The 13,238-nt window shown below is 37.2% G+C and overlaps 1 protein-coding gene across 1 annotated transcript in view; it reads right to left on the bottom strand.

Annotated features, from left to right (window-relative positions):
- USP34 (ubiquitin specific peptidase 34) overlaps nucleotides 1–13,238 on the bottom strand; it is a 141,648-nt gene that overhangs the window by 119,913 nt on the left and 8,497 nt on the right. The window contains exon 2 of the mRNA XM_075147751.1: nucleotides 2,966–3,053. Coding sequence (XP_075003852.1) covers nucleotides 2,966–3,053 — 88 coding nt within the window. The remainder of the gene's footprint in view (nucleotides 1–2,965; nucleotides 3,054–13,238) is intronic.

Here is a 13,238-nt window from a genome sequence, read left to right as displayed (position 1 = left end):
TTTAATTGAGTATTTAAGCTCACTTCCTTTATCTGCATTTGGATAGAAACCCCATGCACACTGGTACCCTTTACCCGTATGGGAAAAAGCAGTATCAAGTATCTTCATTACTATCTTCGCTATGTAGGCTTAGAGATTATTCCTGTGAATATCTACTGATACACTGTAAACTGAAAAAAACAAGGAGGAAAACTATACGCCACCCCTTTAGCAATATAATAAGAAAAATCAATCAAATCATCAAGTTAGAAAACTCTAATATGGCTCTAGTTGAAGGGGCTATAACTATAGGATATGGGCAAGGATAACTATATATGTCAAAGAGATTCTGGGTGCATAAACCCCCCAAAATAGATACCCTAGAACCTATCGTCTGGGAACATTTGCTTCTCCTGTACAAACAAGCAATCTCCTCATTCTGAACAAAAGGTGGAGGATATTCCCCTAAAAGGTTCTAAATCCTGGAGAACGTAGAGAAGAACGCAAGCAATAAGCAAGAGTGCTTCAATGAAGACTAAAATTAAAGGCTACGTGCTTGTAACAGAACCTTTGAGATGGACTCAGCTCTTTCTCACCCAAACTCTACTAAACAATGTAACTGCTATATAAACTGGTAGCTGTCTTGCAGTAGAGACCTTTCTCCTGCTACATGGAGAACAACGGACTCCAATCCATGGCTACAGTTCTCAGATACTAAAATAATACAAACGTCACACACATCATTTCTGAAAGAAATTAGCAAGCAAAAGATAGGGCAAGAAGTCATCAGTAAGAAGTGATTAAAAAAATCTTCTGCAAAGCATAGCATTTACTCTGGAAACCGGGCTTAATAAATTATAATTTGTAAGAAAAAAAAAGACAGAGAACTCAGAACTATGACAGGTAGAGGGTGCTGCCTCTCTTGAGGGAATACAAACATGCCCTTGAGCTACAGCTCTTAAAGCATATACATTCTGAATACATGTATTTTTTTTCAGTGGGTTAGACACACAGATAACATTCAGTATTCTCTAATTCCAGCACAGATACAGTGATGGAAGCATCCAAAACTTTTTGTTCCCTCTATGCAGGAAGAAAAATCCATTTAATATTGTGTAAGTGGAGTGTCTTCACCCATTTGAAAAAATAGATTTTGTGATTTACTTGTAAATGTATTTTCATATTAACAAATTACAACAATGGATTGCAGGCAAAATCAAGTGTCTCCTCAAGCATTTATCCTTGGGGAAAACTACGTGCAATAGGTCCACAACTTATTCCTACAAATTACTACCCCACTTGTCTGTAACAAATTATTCTCAATAATAATGAAAACAAAGTCTAGTGAATACTTCTCATGTATCTGTATTTGAATGCCAACCAATATTGGAGAATTCTCTATTGGGCAAAGGCACATTTTTCAAGATAGAGGTATGCGCAAAAGCTCTCAGTCTTCATGCATCTGAATGTGTTCACAGGAAGACGACCTCCACCAAAAATTAAAGATCTATGAAAAAATGAGTATGCTACAAATATGACTTCTTTGAACATAAAAATTTCCAGAAGAAAACTGAAATGGAAACACTACATGCAGATGGAAGAAAAAGATATTCTTCAGGCTGAGTTGCCAACTGATCTTCTGAAGGAAAGCAGAGATTCAAACTACAGGTAACAAAAGAAAAAGCAGTTCTTAAGGAAGGCTTCAAGCACAAAACAACAAGCAGAACTCTCAAAAGCCCATTTGGCAGAGTAGAAATGGGAATTAAATTAAAATGTAAAGTAAAACAACTTCCTGTGGCCTCTTTGCTAGACTCTGCTTTGGATAGGTTAAGGACTGTTTTCCATACTCTTTTACAGTATGAAACCATACATACGGAAGGTAAAAAGAAACCAGAAGAAAATACAGACTGTTACCCAGTTTTTATTTTTTCTTCAGGTTGGATTTGTCACACTATAGCTGTTGAACAGAACAAAACTCTAAACAGATGACAACCTGGAAAACAACTAGGTTGCAATTGTTCTCAGACAAATTTGGGATCTAGGACCTGTCAAGAAATGACAGGATTCTGGTTTCTGTTGCTGCTGTTTATTTTGATTTAAAATTCCTTCTCTGTGTCTAACAGCATATTGCAGAAGATAATGAATTTGCTTTGAGTGCCTTCTTTGGGCAGAATGAGGAAGAAGAGGATGCCGCTTTCGCAGATATCCAAAATGTAACACTCCTTTTTTTAATTTTGGAGTCTTCTAAATACGAGGATAATGTTTTCCAATTTATTCTCTATGCTTTTCCCAGTATTTCTTACGATTCAGTTTGGTCTTGTGACCACTGCTGAGCACTGAGTTCCAAATATTCTTACTGTAGATTCTTTCTAAAAACTAATATCTATACAATTTCTTGTGCTGGAAAAAATAAGTAACTGTGAGGTAAGCAGAATAGCTGATATTACTACTTTAAAAAAACAACAACAATAATTTGAATAATAGATTAAAAGGAATAATCTAGTTGAGTTAAGACAACCATGTGCAAAGGATTTTCTTTATCAATTTAGTAGCTATGGGCTGCAATTGTTCATCATCTTGACTCACAGTATTAGGAAACTGAGAAAAATTTAATATGATGGTCCTATTCACAGTGATCGTTTCTTAAATTCTTCTTGCCCTACCCTGCCCCCACAAAAGGTGGTCAGAAAATTTCATGTTAAAGAAGCAACACACATGATCTGTCATTGCAATATAGCTATTTATTGCTACACAATTATCGCAGCATCCAGAACGCCAGATTAAAAATATGCTTTGCCCAAAATGCACTGGGTAACATGTTTATTTTTATTTAGTAAGTGGTAAAATGTCCTTTACCCTCCAAGTATCACTTAGCTACACATTAATAACTTGCCCATTCTAATTCACTGTACTGTATTTTTTTTAAGAAGGGAAACCTACTGTTGAGATCCAGTATCATCAACACTCAAACTCATCCCAAAGTTACCTTTGTGTCCAGGAATTGATGTAAGCAAATATCTTGAGGGCATGTTCCTTTCTGAGCTGCAACCCATCAGCACCTTCAATGTCTGATACTAAAGAAAACAAAACCATAAACATATTAGTAGCAAAAAACCCACAACCATGCAATTGCTCTATTTTTATTAGAAATTATCTTTGGTAACATGAAAAATAAAAAATATATTTTGTAAAAATAAACACCAGTAATCAAGTTACAGTAACTTTATGTGAAAGGTTTTTCAGCATGGAGATGCGTAATATCCAAATAAATCATCTTTTCGTATTGGAAACTGAAGTCCTCAACCAAAGCTACATATTTTTTGCTTCAGTAAACAGAGATAAGGTTTAGATGCAACTAACTTGAAAACAGAAACAGCATAGTATTCTTGAATACTGCTGTGAAAACCAGTGATTGAGAACAGCCCCTTCTTCTAAGCCTCCTCTTAGGAAATACTCTTCATAAGCTTCACTGGGAACCACTGATTGATGTGAACTTTAAAATACGAACCTTCTTCAACAATTTTACTCATCAACCAGCTTGGGGTTTGGGTTTGTTTTTTTTTTCTTCCAGATTTTAAAAGTCTGCATTTTGAGATGACCATGAGACCTTAGCTTCCTTTTCCTGATCAGACAAAGATTAGGGGGGAAAAAACCAAACAAAAAAACCAACCAACCAAACAAACCCCCACGACAACAAAACTATCAAGAACAACGTGCAGTGTATGTATAAAGTTATTTCAGACTAGCTAAGTTGATGATTATTACTTTCAAATATAGACATGTCTATACTGACATTTAACCATAATGAATCACTAATTGGCGAAATGATAAACATTTACCACATTTATTACAGCTGGAAACCAGAACACTTATATACTGAATTCAAATCCCCAATATTTCAATGAGGTATTACCAAATGTCCACTTCCATCTAAAAAATGCTCATATACTTACTCTAATAAGCTAAACATCAGTAGTAGTCCACATCTCCACTTAAGCATCAAGCAATTATATAACAGGGCACTGGATTCTGTCTACTGACCACATATCTTTCTCCAACTATCAATGCACAATTCTCATTTTCTCCTTGTCCTAAATTTCCAAACACTTCTACAATTATTTACTTGCTATGCAAATGGAGAATGTCAGTTCTCCTTTTAAGCGGACCATTTAATTTATAACAAAAATAAGTATTCATTTCCACATTTCACATGAACTTTCAAGTATTACATGCTCACAAAGCTACTTCACAAGCAAGATTCGTGGGAAAGATTCTCTAACAGAAGCAAGCCCTTCAGAATCCCTACCTCAACCTCTTTTCCAACCTCAGCCTTGTGAGGTCCTGTGTGATCTATCAATATAGGTTTCCAAAAACTACAGCTAACGAAAGTCTGCTGGCACAGATCAGAAGAATACCACTTCAGAGAATAATCACACAAAACAAATAGCTATGACTTCTTTGAAATAAGGACATTACATATGCACATACATATATATTTTCATATATATGCACACAAATACAAAAATACACAAAAAGCAGTCTCTCAATAGGAAACCGTTAAAGTTTAAAAATCACTTTTCTGTCTCACTCCTAGAAGGCTCTAAAGATCCCTACATAACGCTGGACAACTGACAAGCAGACTAAAAGACAGGTATCACTTGATAGTACTTTTTATTTTAAACACCGCAAATTACCGTGACACTTGACTCTCTTAAGGCCAAAGCACAGCACTGAAGAAACCAACAACTCTGTCAAACAATTTAGGTCAAGCTTACCACAAAAGACAGATCCTTAAACTATAGATAGTATCTAAATAAAGACTCGCCCAGCATAGAAGGTTCATAAAACCTTTGTTTTCCAAATTTTGTGAGCATTGTTTTGTTAAGATTAATTCCTTCAAACTTGACACAAGAACCGTTGACAATAATTTAGTAGCACCGAACCTAATTCTAACTTGTACAATCTCACACATATTTATACATTTATAAAATTTCTCTCATCCCCATATCACCCTCTAACAAGTAGGACAGTAACTCCTAACTTCCAGAGTAGTCTTTTCACTGCAATAGTTTGAAACGCTCCCAAATTTCCCTCTATGAGATTAAGAAAAACCTGAAGAAGTGAAAGTTAAGTAAACTGGTCCCTTAAAAGGTACAATTGCCATGTAAAGTGTACAGAATGTAGAAGCTACGGAAATACTGAAGCTTATGCCCCAGGTCAAAAAAATAGGGAGGTATACGCACCAGTTGGAGAAACCTGTTATTTTCCTGTTTACGCATTCTATATCTCACACATAGACCAACTTCAACTGGTCTTATTTACTAATCATTGCTAACTAATATAGTGGCTACATAAATGATTTCCCTTTTGTTTTCGGTACCTAGAACTAATATTGATTTTGTCCCGAAAATACTCAGGAAGCTCAAAACAGGAGCAACCACACTGAGGCTGCAGTTTTCCACTGAGTTGATCTAAGTCTGTGCCACTACCAAAAGGGGCAGCAACACATCTGGCAGGGCTTCTCCTACTGGACCTTAATTAAAGCCCTCTCTTTTGCTCCCTGGCAGAAATGATGTTTTTCAGCTCAGCTAATTTATGTCCTCACAACCAACATCTAAATCTTAGACTTTAGAGTTCCTGGCTTATTCTGAATATCAACTTTGTAGATACCCTTGATTTAGAGCAACAATTGGTTATGAAGCCTTTCTAATATTTTTTGAACTGAAAAAGGTACAGACAGAAAAGCAACAGAAACAACTGCACTCACTATCATTCCTGCGCATTTGTTGACTTTAGTCAGTTCTGTAAGGACTCCCTTGCTGCATCTGATTTCACTTCCAATTGATGATGTCTCTCTCTCCCCTTTCAAACTAGTTTTCTTCTACCTTGAATGGGCCAGTAGTTAAAACGGACTCATTTGCTTGTAAATAAAGCACGTCCTTTTATTCTCTCCCATATTCAAGCATCCTGCGTGCCTTAGGTCCTCCTTAATCTGCTGTCTCCCCAGTCTCCCATGCTTCCACTGTTTCAAACCCAGCAGTAACAATCATGTCAAACTTTTTCAAGAACTTTTACTGTGACAAGCCTCCTTCTTGCAAATTGATTTGGTGGCTAAGACTTTCCCCTAGTTTCATACCTAAGGCAGTGATTCCCTCAGGATGCACTAAGGCACGCTTATGTGCTTTGGGAGCATCTGAAGCACGCCAAAGTGGCAGCTTGTGTGCTTTCATCAATAAGAATTGATAATACGTGCTACAGAGCTTTACAGCCAGTCATTCCATGATCTATTAGTATCTCTCTCAGCAGTGGCACTCCAATCCTAGGCTCAGGTCCTTTGCCCCGTCTCCAGTGGCTGCTTCCTTCTCCAGGCACTCACAAGCTAGCAATGTTAGAGACGCCTTCCCTAATTTACTCCTGAGCTCTCTGGGCTCAACTTTCTTCTTCCTTAAATTTGCTCTAGCAAATTTTTCTCCTCAGTTAAAGCCTTTTAGACCTTCTCACCCTCCAGTCCTTCCTTTTCCCTCTTACTTTCCACGCGCACAAACACCTTTGCCCTGCACTAGATCCAATTTCAAGATCAACATAACCCAGTTCAAGTCCACACTACTAACAGCATCCACAGCCATGCATTTCAATGACTCCCAACAATCATCAGCGCTCCTGCAGGAACCCAAAGAGCCAGGCTGGGAACTGGGCAAATCCAACTTGCCAAACTAACCGAAAACTACCCACTTCTTTATTGGCGTTGTAAGCCACTGAATACTCAGGGTGGCAGCTATGTAAACAGGGGAGGCTGGGAAGGAAAGCGCGAAGAGTGTGAGGCTGAGAGAAGTAAACACCTTTGCAGTGACTGCAAAGGTAAAATTGGCCCACCCATCTGGCGTAACTTCACCCTAATACTGCTCATCTATAGGCAAAGAAACTGAAGATACAGTTACTATTAGAGTATGGAAAAAACAGAACGTTGAAGGCCTTTAACAGATCCATCCAAGACAGAACTAACCAGCAGAAAGAAGAAAGACTGGTATGTAGGTAAATTCCAGCTAAACATATTCTACAAATACGATGTAGGAAATGGGGTCCTTTTGCATACTTGCAATGTCTCATTTTACTGAATCTTTACAAGAAGATGGTTTAAAGATCTTTTTGTCACAGTAACGCCATATAAGAAAGAGCTGAGCTGCTAACAGACCCAAAGTAATAATTATTAATTGCTTGACTTTTTTTAACATCTTCTAGTGTGTAAGTTTTCAGATGTTCTTTAAAAAAAAAAAGATCAGACATACGTAAAATATAATTGTTTATTCAAGTAGCTGATGAGAAGCCAAAGCACACAATGGTCTAAGTAAAAATTTAAAACATTTCAGAAAAAAGAAAATTTCCTTGCTGTTTCCCCTGTCTCCCATTTTACTTGGCTAGCTTTAAATGAAAACTTGGGTGATTTACCTAATCTTCCACAAAAGGGTGATTTGCTAAAAGTGTATTATAGTACTAGAAACAACATGATCTCCCAAGCTAAGAAAAACAACTATTAATAAAGCTACTAAACCAAGAAAATTACAGAAGATGAGAAAAATGTAAATCAACTGCAAAGAAGGGGCCAATATAATTTCAGCTGTGAACAAACGAAGCTCAGATCCTAAGTGCATTTTTAGCAAGAACTTCAGAGCTAGAGGAACAGACTGTAATTAGACCTCAAGGACAACTATCATGCTAGACTTGTGAGGAATATCTTATATCCAAAGGTCACTTATCACACTAAGTACAAAATCAAATGGCAAGTAAAAATAGTAATTTTATTTAAAGTATACTTTCTCTACTTTCAGAAACACGAAATAGTAAAAAGGAAACAATAGAAAATGCTTTAATATATAAAAATGCAATTTCTACATATTCAAAACTGTAACGAGGTACAGTTGCATACAGATTCTGCTCCCTCCCCCTCTTCCCCCAAGCCTCATCTAATGTCAGCTTCTCATGGGAAAGAGAAGATCACTTTCAAAATGGACATTATTCTCAGAAAGTGCTCCCCGATATAGAAACAAGAGCCATACACTAAACAAAACAGTATTAGGGACAATAATACTAATCTTGAAAGAAATACATACATAATGTTCTGTGTATACCATCGTTCACACAGAGAAGCAGCACATTAATTTTTTTATATATATACATGCATTGAGATGTCTTCTTTTATTTATAGGGGGTTTCTTTTTGTTTATGATCAATAGTAAATAAGGTGATAGCCAGAGCTTAGCGTCTCCCATTCCCTTTCTACTTACATCTATAAGAATTACTCCTTTTTTTATTATAAAGAATTCATGGCTGCCTTAGATTTATTCACCAGAGGTCTTCCAGACCTTTACAAAGCCATCTTTGACAAGTATCTAAAAGGACAGTGTCAACTTGAAGTTCACTGGTGATAGTTTAACTGCCCAAGCTTTCCTACAACTTTTCAGTGAGGAAAAGCCTTCTTTCCACTCCTCAGTCTCCATAAAACAAAAGTGCTCCAGAATACTGACTAGACACACATAACCAAAAAGAGTGCTGAAACACTGTTGTAGAATGTACTATGAAATAAAAAAGCAAGTTAATTCTTCAGTATTAGAAACATTGTTCAAATGCCAGGTTAATGTAGGGAAAAAAATCAGATCTATAACAAAATACTGTAGTAATAAAACTGTATAATCATATGGTTAAGGCGCTTCTGAGTGCCTTTATGCTATCTTTATGATACTGAGTTGTCAATGCCCACCCTCATCATGTCACTACAGCACAGCATTATGGATAACTATACCCACTTCCATCCTATAACACACCTGAATTCATTTTAAGTCCAAATCAAACTCTAAATTTCTTGTATTTATAAATACTCCAACTTGGTAAATTTATTTCTTTCCTGCAAGCTTTTGATTACAAACAAAGTATACAGAGATTATTAAGCAAATATTACAGAGACAACATAATAGCTTAAAGACAGGAATTGGCAACCCTTTTAAAGTCTCATTTCCTTAGAAAAACAAACTGTGATCACATTATTGGCCTCTGTCAGACAGTTAAAACTTTTGAACATAAAAGCGATTTCAACAAATCTGACAAAGGTTTGCAAATCTAAACAATACTGTGTTCTTATGAATGGAAATACAGAAGCTACTCAAAAGAGTAAGGAAAAAGCAGCTACAACTGGTCCCCCGAATATCCCCCAAATCAGTCATTTGCTGGTTAGTCAGCACCTGCATAATCCCTCATAGCCACTACGAGATCAGAAAAGGCCTGAAGAGTTTTAATTCAGTATTCCAAAGCATAGTTACACAACTAGGAGTCACACAAGCCTTGGTACGTTCATCAGATAGACAGCACTTGTAAGATACAACTTCACCAGAACAGGGCAAATCAGCTGATCTTAGGTAATTGCTATCTTTATATACTTCCCTGTTTCCCTGCAAACACCACCAAGTTCTCCCTCTTTGTATCTTACTCTCTTCACTTAATATATATTTCCTTTTCTATCCTACCTCACTCATCTTCTCCAGCAAACATTTATTTTCCTTTTACTATAATACGCTAAGGCAGTCTGGAGCAAAACAGCAGAAGCTGATTCTGAAAAGCTGTATAAAATTTAAGAATTGTCATCTTTCAAAAGTGATGCCATCCTAAAGTTTTCAGCGTGCTAGGTCACGATTGTTTTGAGTTAAAATGCCCCCTTTACAATGGCCATAGAGGTCTACCTAAGCCAACAATTATCCTTTTTAAGAGCATCTTACGATTTTCACCTTCCCGAAGAGAACATGCCACGGCAACTGCTTCCAAGGAAAACAGTTCCACATGAAATTATTTTAAATACAGTCAAATCTCAATTATCAGCTGATAATTTACCCAGAACACTGCAGCTCGTTCTACCCAGAACTACCCAGATGAATTATAATCTAAATAAACTCTGAGATATACCACCTCAAACACAAAACACAACTGCGCTGCTTCATTAGCCGGTTCAGCTCCAGAAGCAGCGCTGCAACTTTCAGACAAAGCAAAGCTTAAGTTATTATGCTGTGTAAACCCACACTGTTCCCACACAGTTAACCACAGTTCAAATTCACAAATAACTGAATCCATGCAGTACTATCTAGCAGTGGAAATTTGATCTGGACTAGATGGGAGTGTGAAATACCCAATTCAGGTTGGGTTACGCCAATGGCGGGAGAAGCAGCCGTATCACATCCAGCATGGAGTGGCATAGATACAGAAAATATAAGACTACTATCAAACATTTAAGGAGCAGAATGAGCTTGCATCAGTTCAATACTGTGTAATGCAGATATGGTTTCTTTGATCCACCACTGGTATGAAATGATCTAAGATCAGCTTGTGGATGATGTGGCTGTGAATGGAATCAAAAATGGGCCAACCTGCACATTGCTCTGGCTTTGCTGGCCCAAGAAGACCCACCAGGAGTCTCAGCGTTGTCCTTTTCAACCCCCCAGCTTCTGAAAGGGCTCACTGACCCCAGCACTGCACAGCAGGAATGCACAAAGCCTGCTCAAGACCGGTGTGATGTCCAGGCTGTTGCATTTCCATGGAAGCCTGAGCGAGGGGAACAGCAGCCTGGCGGTACAGCATGGGTGAGCCTGGGTCCAGCAGGGTTTATCAGCTCTGGTTCAATGTTAGTCATGTCAGATGGAAGGCGTCTGTGGAAAGATCTATGGTATCTTTGCACTGTACCTCCTAATGCTTCTATTATCTTGGGATTTTCAGCAGCAAAGATATCGCAGCCCTCCCTCTCCAGGGAAAGGCAAGTTACACATTACTAAGGAAAAAACCTATAAAGCAATTCCAGAGTGTTTGTGCCACTCGCTAGAGTTAAAATTAAAAAAAAAAGTAGTAGTCTTATTTCAGAGTCCTATTTTAACTCAGTACTCTAAATTGTCTTTGACTCCAAGAGAAGATGTTACAATTCTGGGAAGACTGCATTTTCATCTTTAATATAAAGTTGTTATAGTTCCTCTTTTAATAAAAAAAAATCCAGCTCAATTTACGTAGTATTTCCGCACAAGCAGGTCTGCTTGACATCACCAAAATGTACACTAGATGCGGAGAATCAGGCTGCTCATCTTAATATTTTGACAACGGCCACTACAAGTTTCTTAAGGAATCAATTCAGGATTGGACAAACACTGCATAAAACCAGAATTTCCTAGCATACCACTAATTTCTCCAAGGTAAATTTCAAAGCTAGGGCTGACACTGTCCATGCTGAAACTACTGCTCTGATAAAGAACTGCTTACCTTCAGTTTAAAATAGAGTACTTACTTGCATTCTTTCCTTTTAGTAACATATTAACTTCAAAAATAATATATCATTACTTGAATGACTCTGGTTTTGAATGATTTTTCTTTAAATACTCCAGCTCTGAACTTTTTTAAAATACTACTTTAAGGTAAAAACATAGAACTCCAAGTTTACCAAACTATTTTATAAGTAGAACAAAGATTTAATTGCACGAACGAGGTTCCAAAAGCTAAAGAGGTTTTCTATTAGTCTTAATTAAAAGTAGCAAGGAATGCAAAATTAAAATATGTACTCGAGGAAGCATTCTATTTTCAAGAGAGAACCTTGCAAATCAGTTCAGCTGTACTACTTGGCACACTATGAATCAGTTACAGAAAACAACAACAGCTTTTCCCCCACAACCAGAAAGAAAAGGCCAGAGCCCACGACTGAGCCACCACAGCCAGTACAAAGCAACAGATTACCAGCAGATTTATAACAAAAGCACCTAATGACTGTGCGCCAGGTTTTAGGGACAAAATCTGTGACAGGCAAATATGATTAATTTATTTCTGACAAAGTATATTTGAGCCTGCTTAAACAAGGAGATAAGATAAATAAATGGGCAATGGGTCATTATACTAAATGGAGCTTCAGGCGGTTCGTTGAAAGCCCAAGAAGAGCTTGCTGAGCATTTGAACTCCAAGGCATTATTTGTTTTCATCAACGCAGATGCAAGCAACCCTCATTCAAAAAGGAGAATAAAATATTGAGAAAGGATAGGCAAGCAGCAAAGTTGCATTCTCTCTCAACTTTCAACATATGCTCAAATTTTGCACTCACTTTTCTAGATAATCTGTATTCAATAATTCACTGAAACACATGCTGTATTCAGTAATTTATTGGCTAATGCATAATTATAATTTTTTTTTCTGAAAGCTAGTTGACTGAAAGAAATAAGAGATGGCTGATGGCAATGTCTATGGTCTATACAAGTTTCTCCAAGACTGCAGTTAAGTTTCATGACAAGCATCCCCCCAATCAGAAAACATGTTCACAGATGTCATTTTGATATAAACAAATATGTTGCAAGTCACATATCAGCAAATGCACACAGGTCAGTACATGTAACTATGGCTAAACACAATATACAAAGCCAACTCACTTTGGAAAGATTCAGACTGGCACCGTTGTTAAGACTTAGTGAGTTTCCAAGGTAGTGATGAAAATTGATCTCAAATCTGATCAACTTGATCAGATTGTATCTACGTTAAATACTACATCAGTAGATAAAGCATCGAGACTTACAACTTGAACTACTTTGTGGTAAAAGTTTAATTTCAAAAGATTAAGAAAAAAAGTAACTCAGAGGAAAAAAAAAAAACCAACAAACTGGTTCAACCATAAGTAAACTAGCAATAGTGTATTCTTAACTGTGAAAGAAGTTGGAGACTGGCCAATGCAGCGAAGAATTTACTGCATTGGCCATCCTTAAACCAAGCAAAACAACTTACTTTTATTGGGCTTTGAACTCACACTCCCCAGTGCTATCCTATACTAGTTCCAAGAAGGAAAAATAAAGTTGTTCACACTCTTGTATCAACTGATGACTGCTAGCCTAGAATGTAATTCCACCGTACACCTCCTGTCCAAAACACCAGGTGACTGAAAAGGGTGGCATAAGCTGTACTACGTAAGCTTACAGACAGACCATTTCCCAAATTGCCCAGTAGATTTTGATATTCTGGTCCTCCTATAGCTTTTCTGGAGTTATCCTCCCTTGCAAACATGCCATTGTCTATTTCCAGCACCATTCATAGCTTCTACAAGCAGAAAAAGTGTAGAAGTGAAAATGCTGTCAGTTTTGTTCACGCCCAGAATGAAAACTGATCACTGGATTTGCAAAACGCAGAGACTACTGGCAGAAGACAACTCTAAAAAATACTAGTTTTTCAGTTCACACCCCCCCACATACACTTAAAGAATAATTTCA

The sequence above is a fragment of the Calonectris borealis genome, chromosome 3 (assembly GCF_964195595.1).
Source record: "Calonectris borealis chromosome 3, bCalBor7.hap1.2, whole genome shotgun sequence".
NCBI classification, from domain to species: domain Eukaryota; kingdom Metazoa; phylum Chordata; class Aves; order Procellariiformes; family Procellariidae; genus Calonectris; species Calonectris borealis.
Note: the sequence above shows the minus strand (reverse complement) of the source record. Positions and strands in the feature narration are given on the sequence as shown.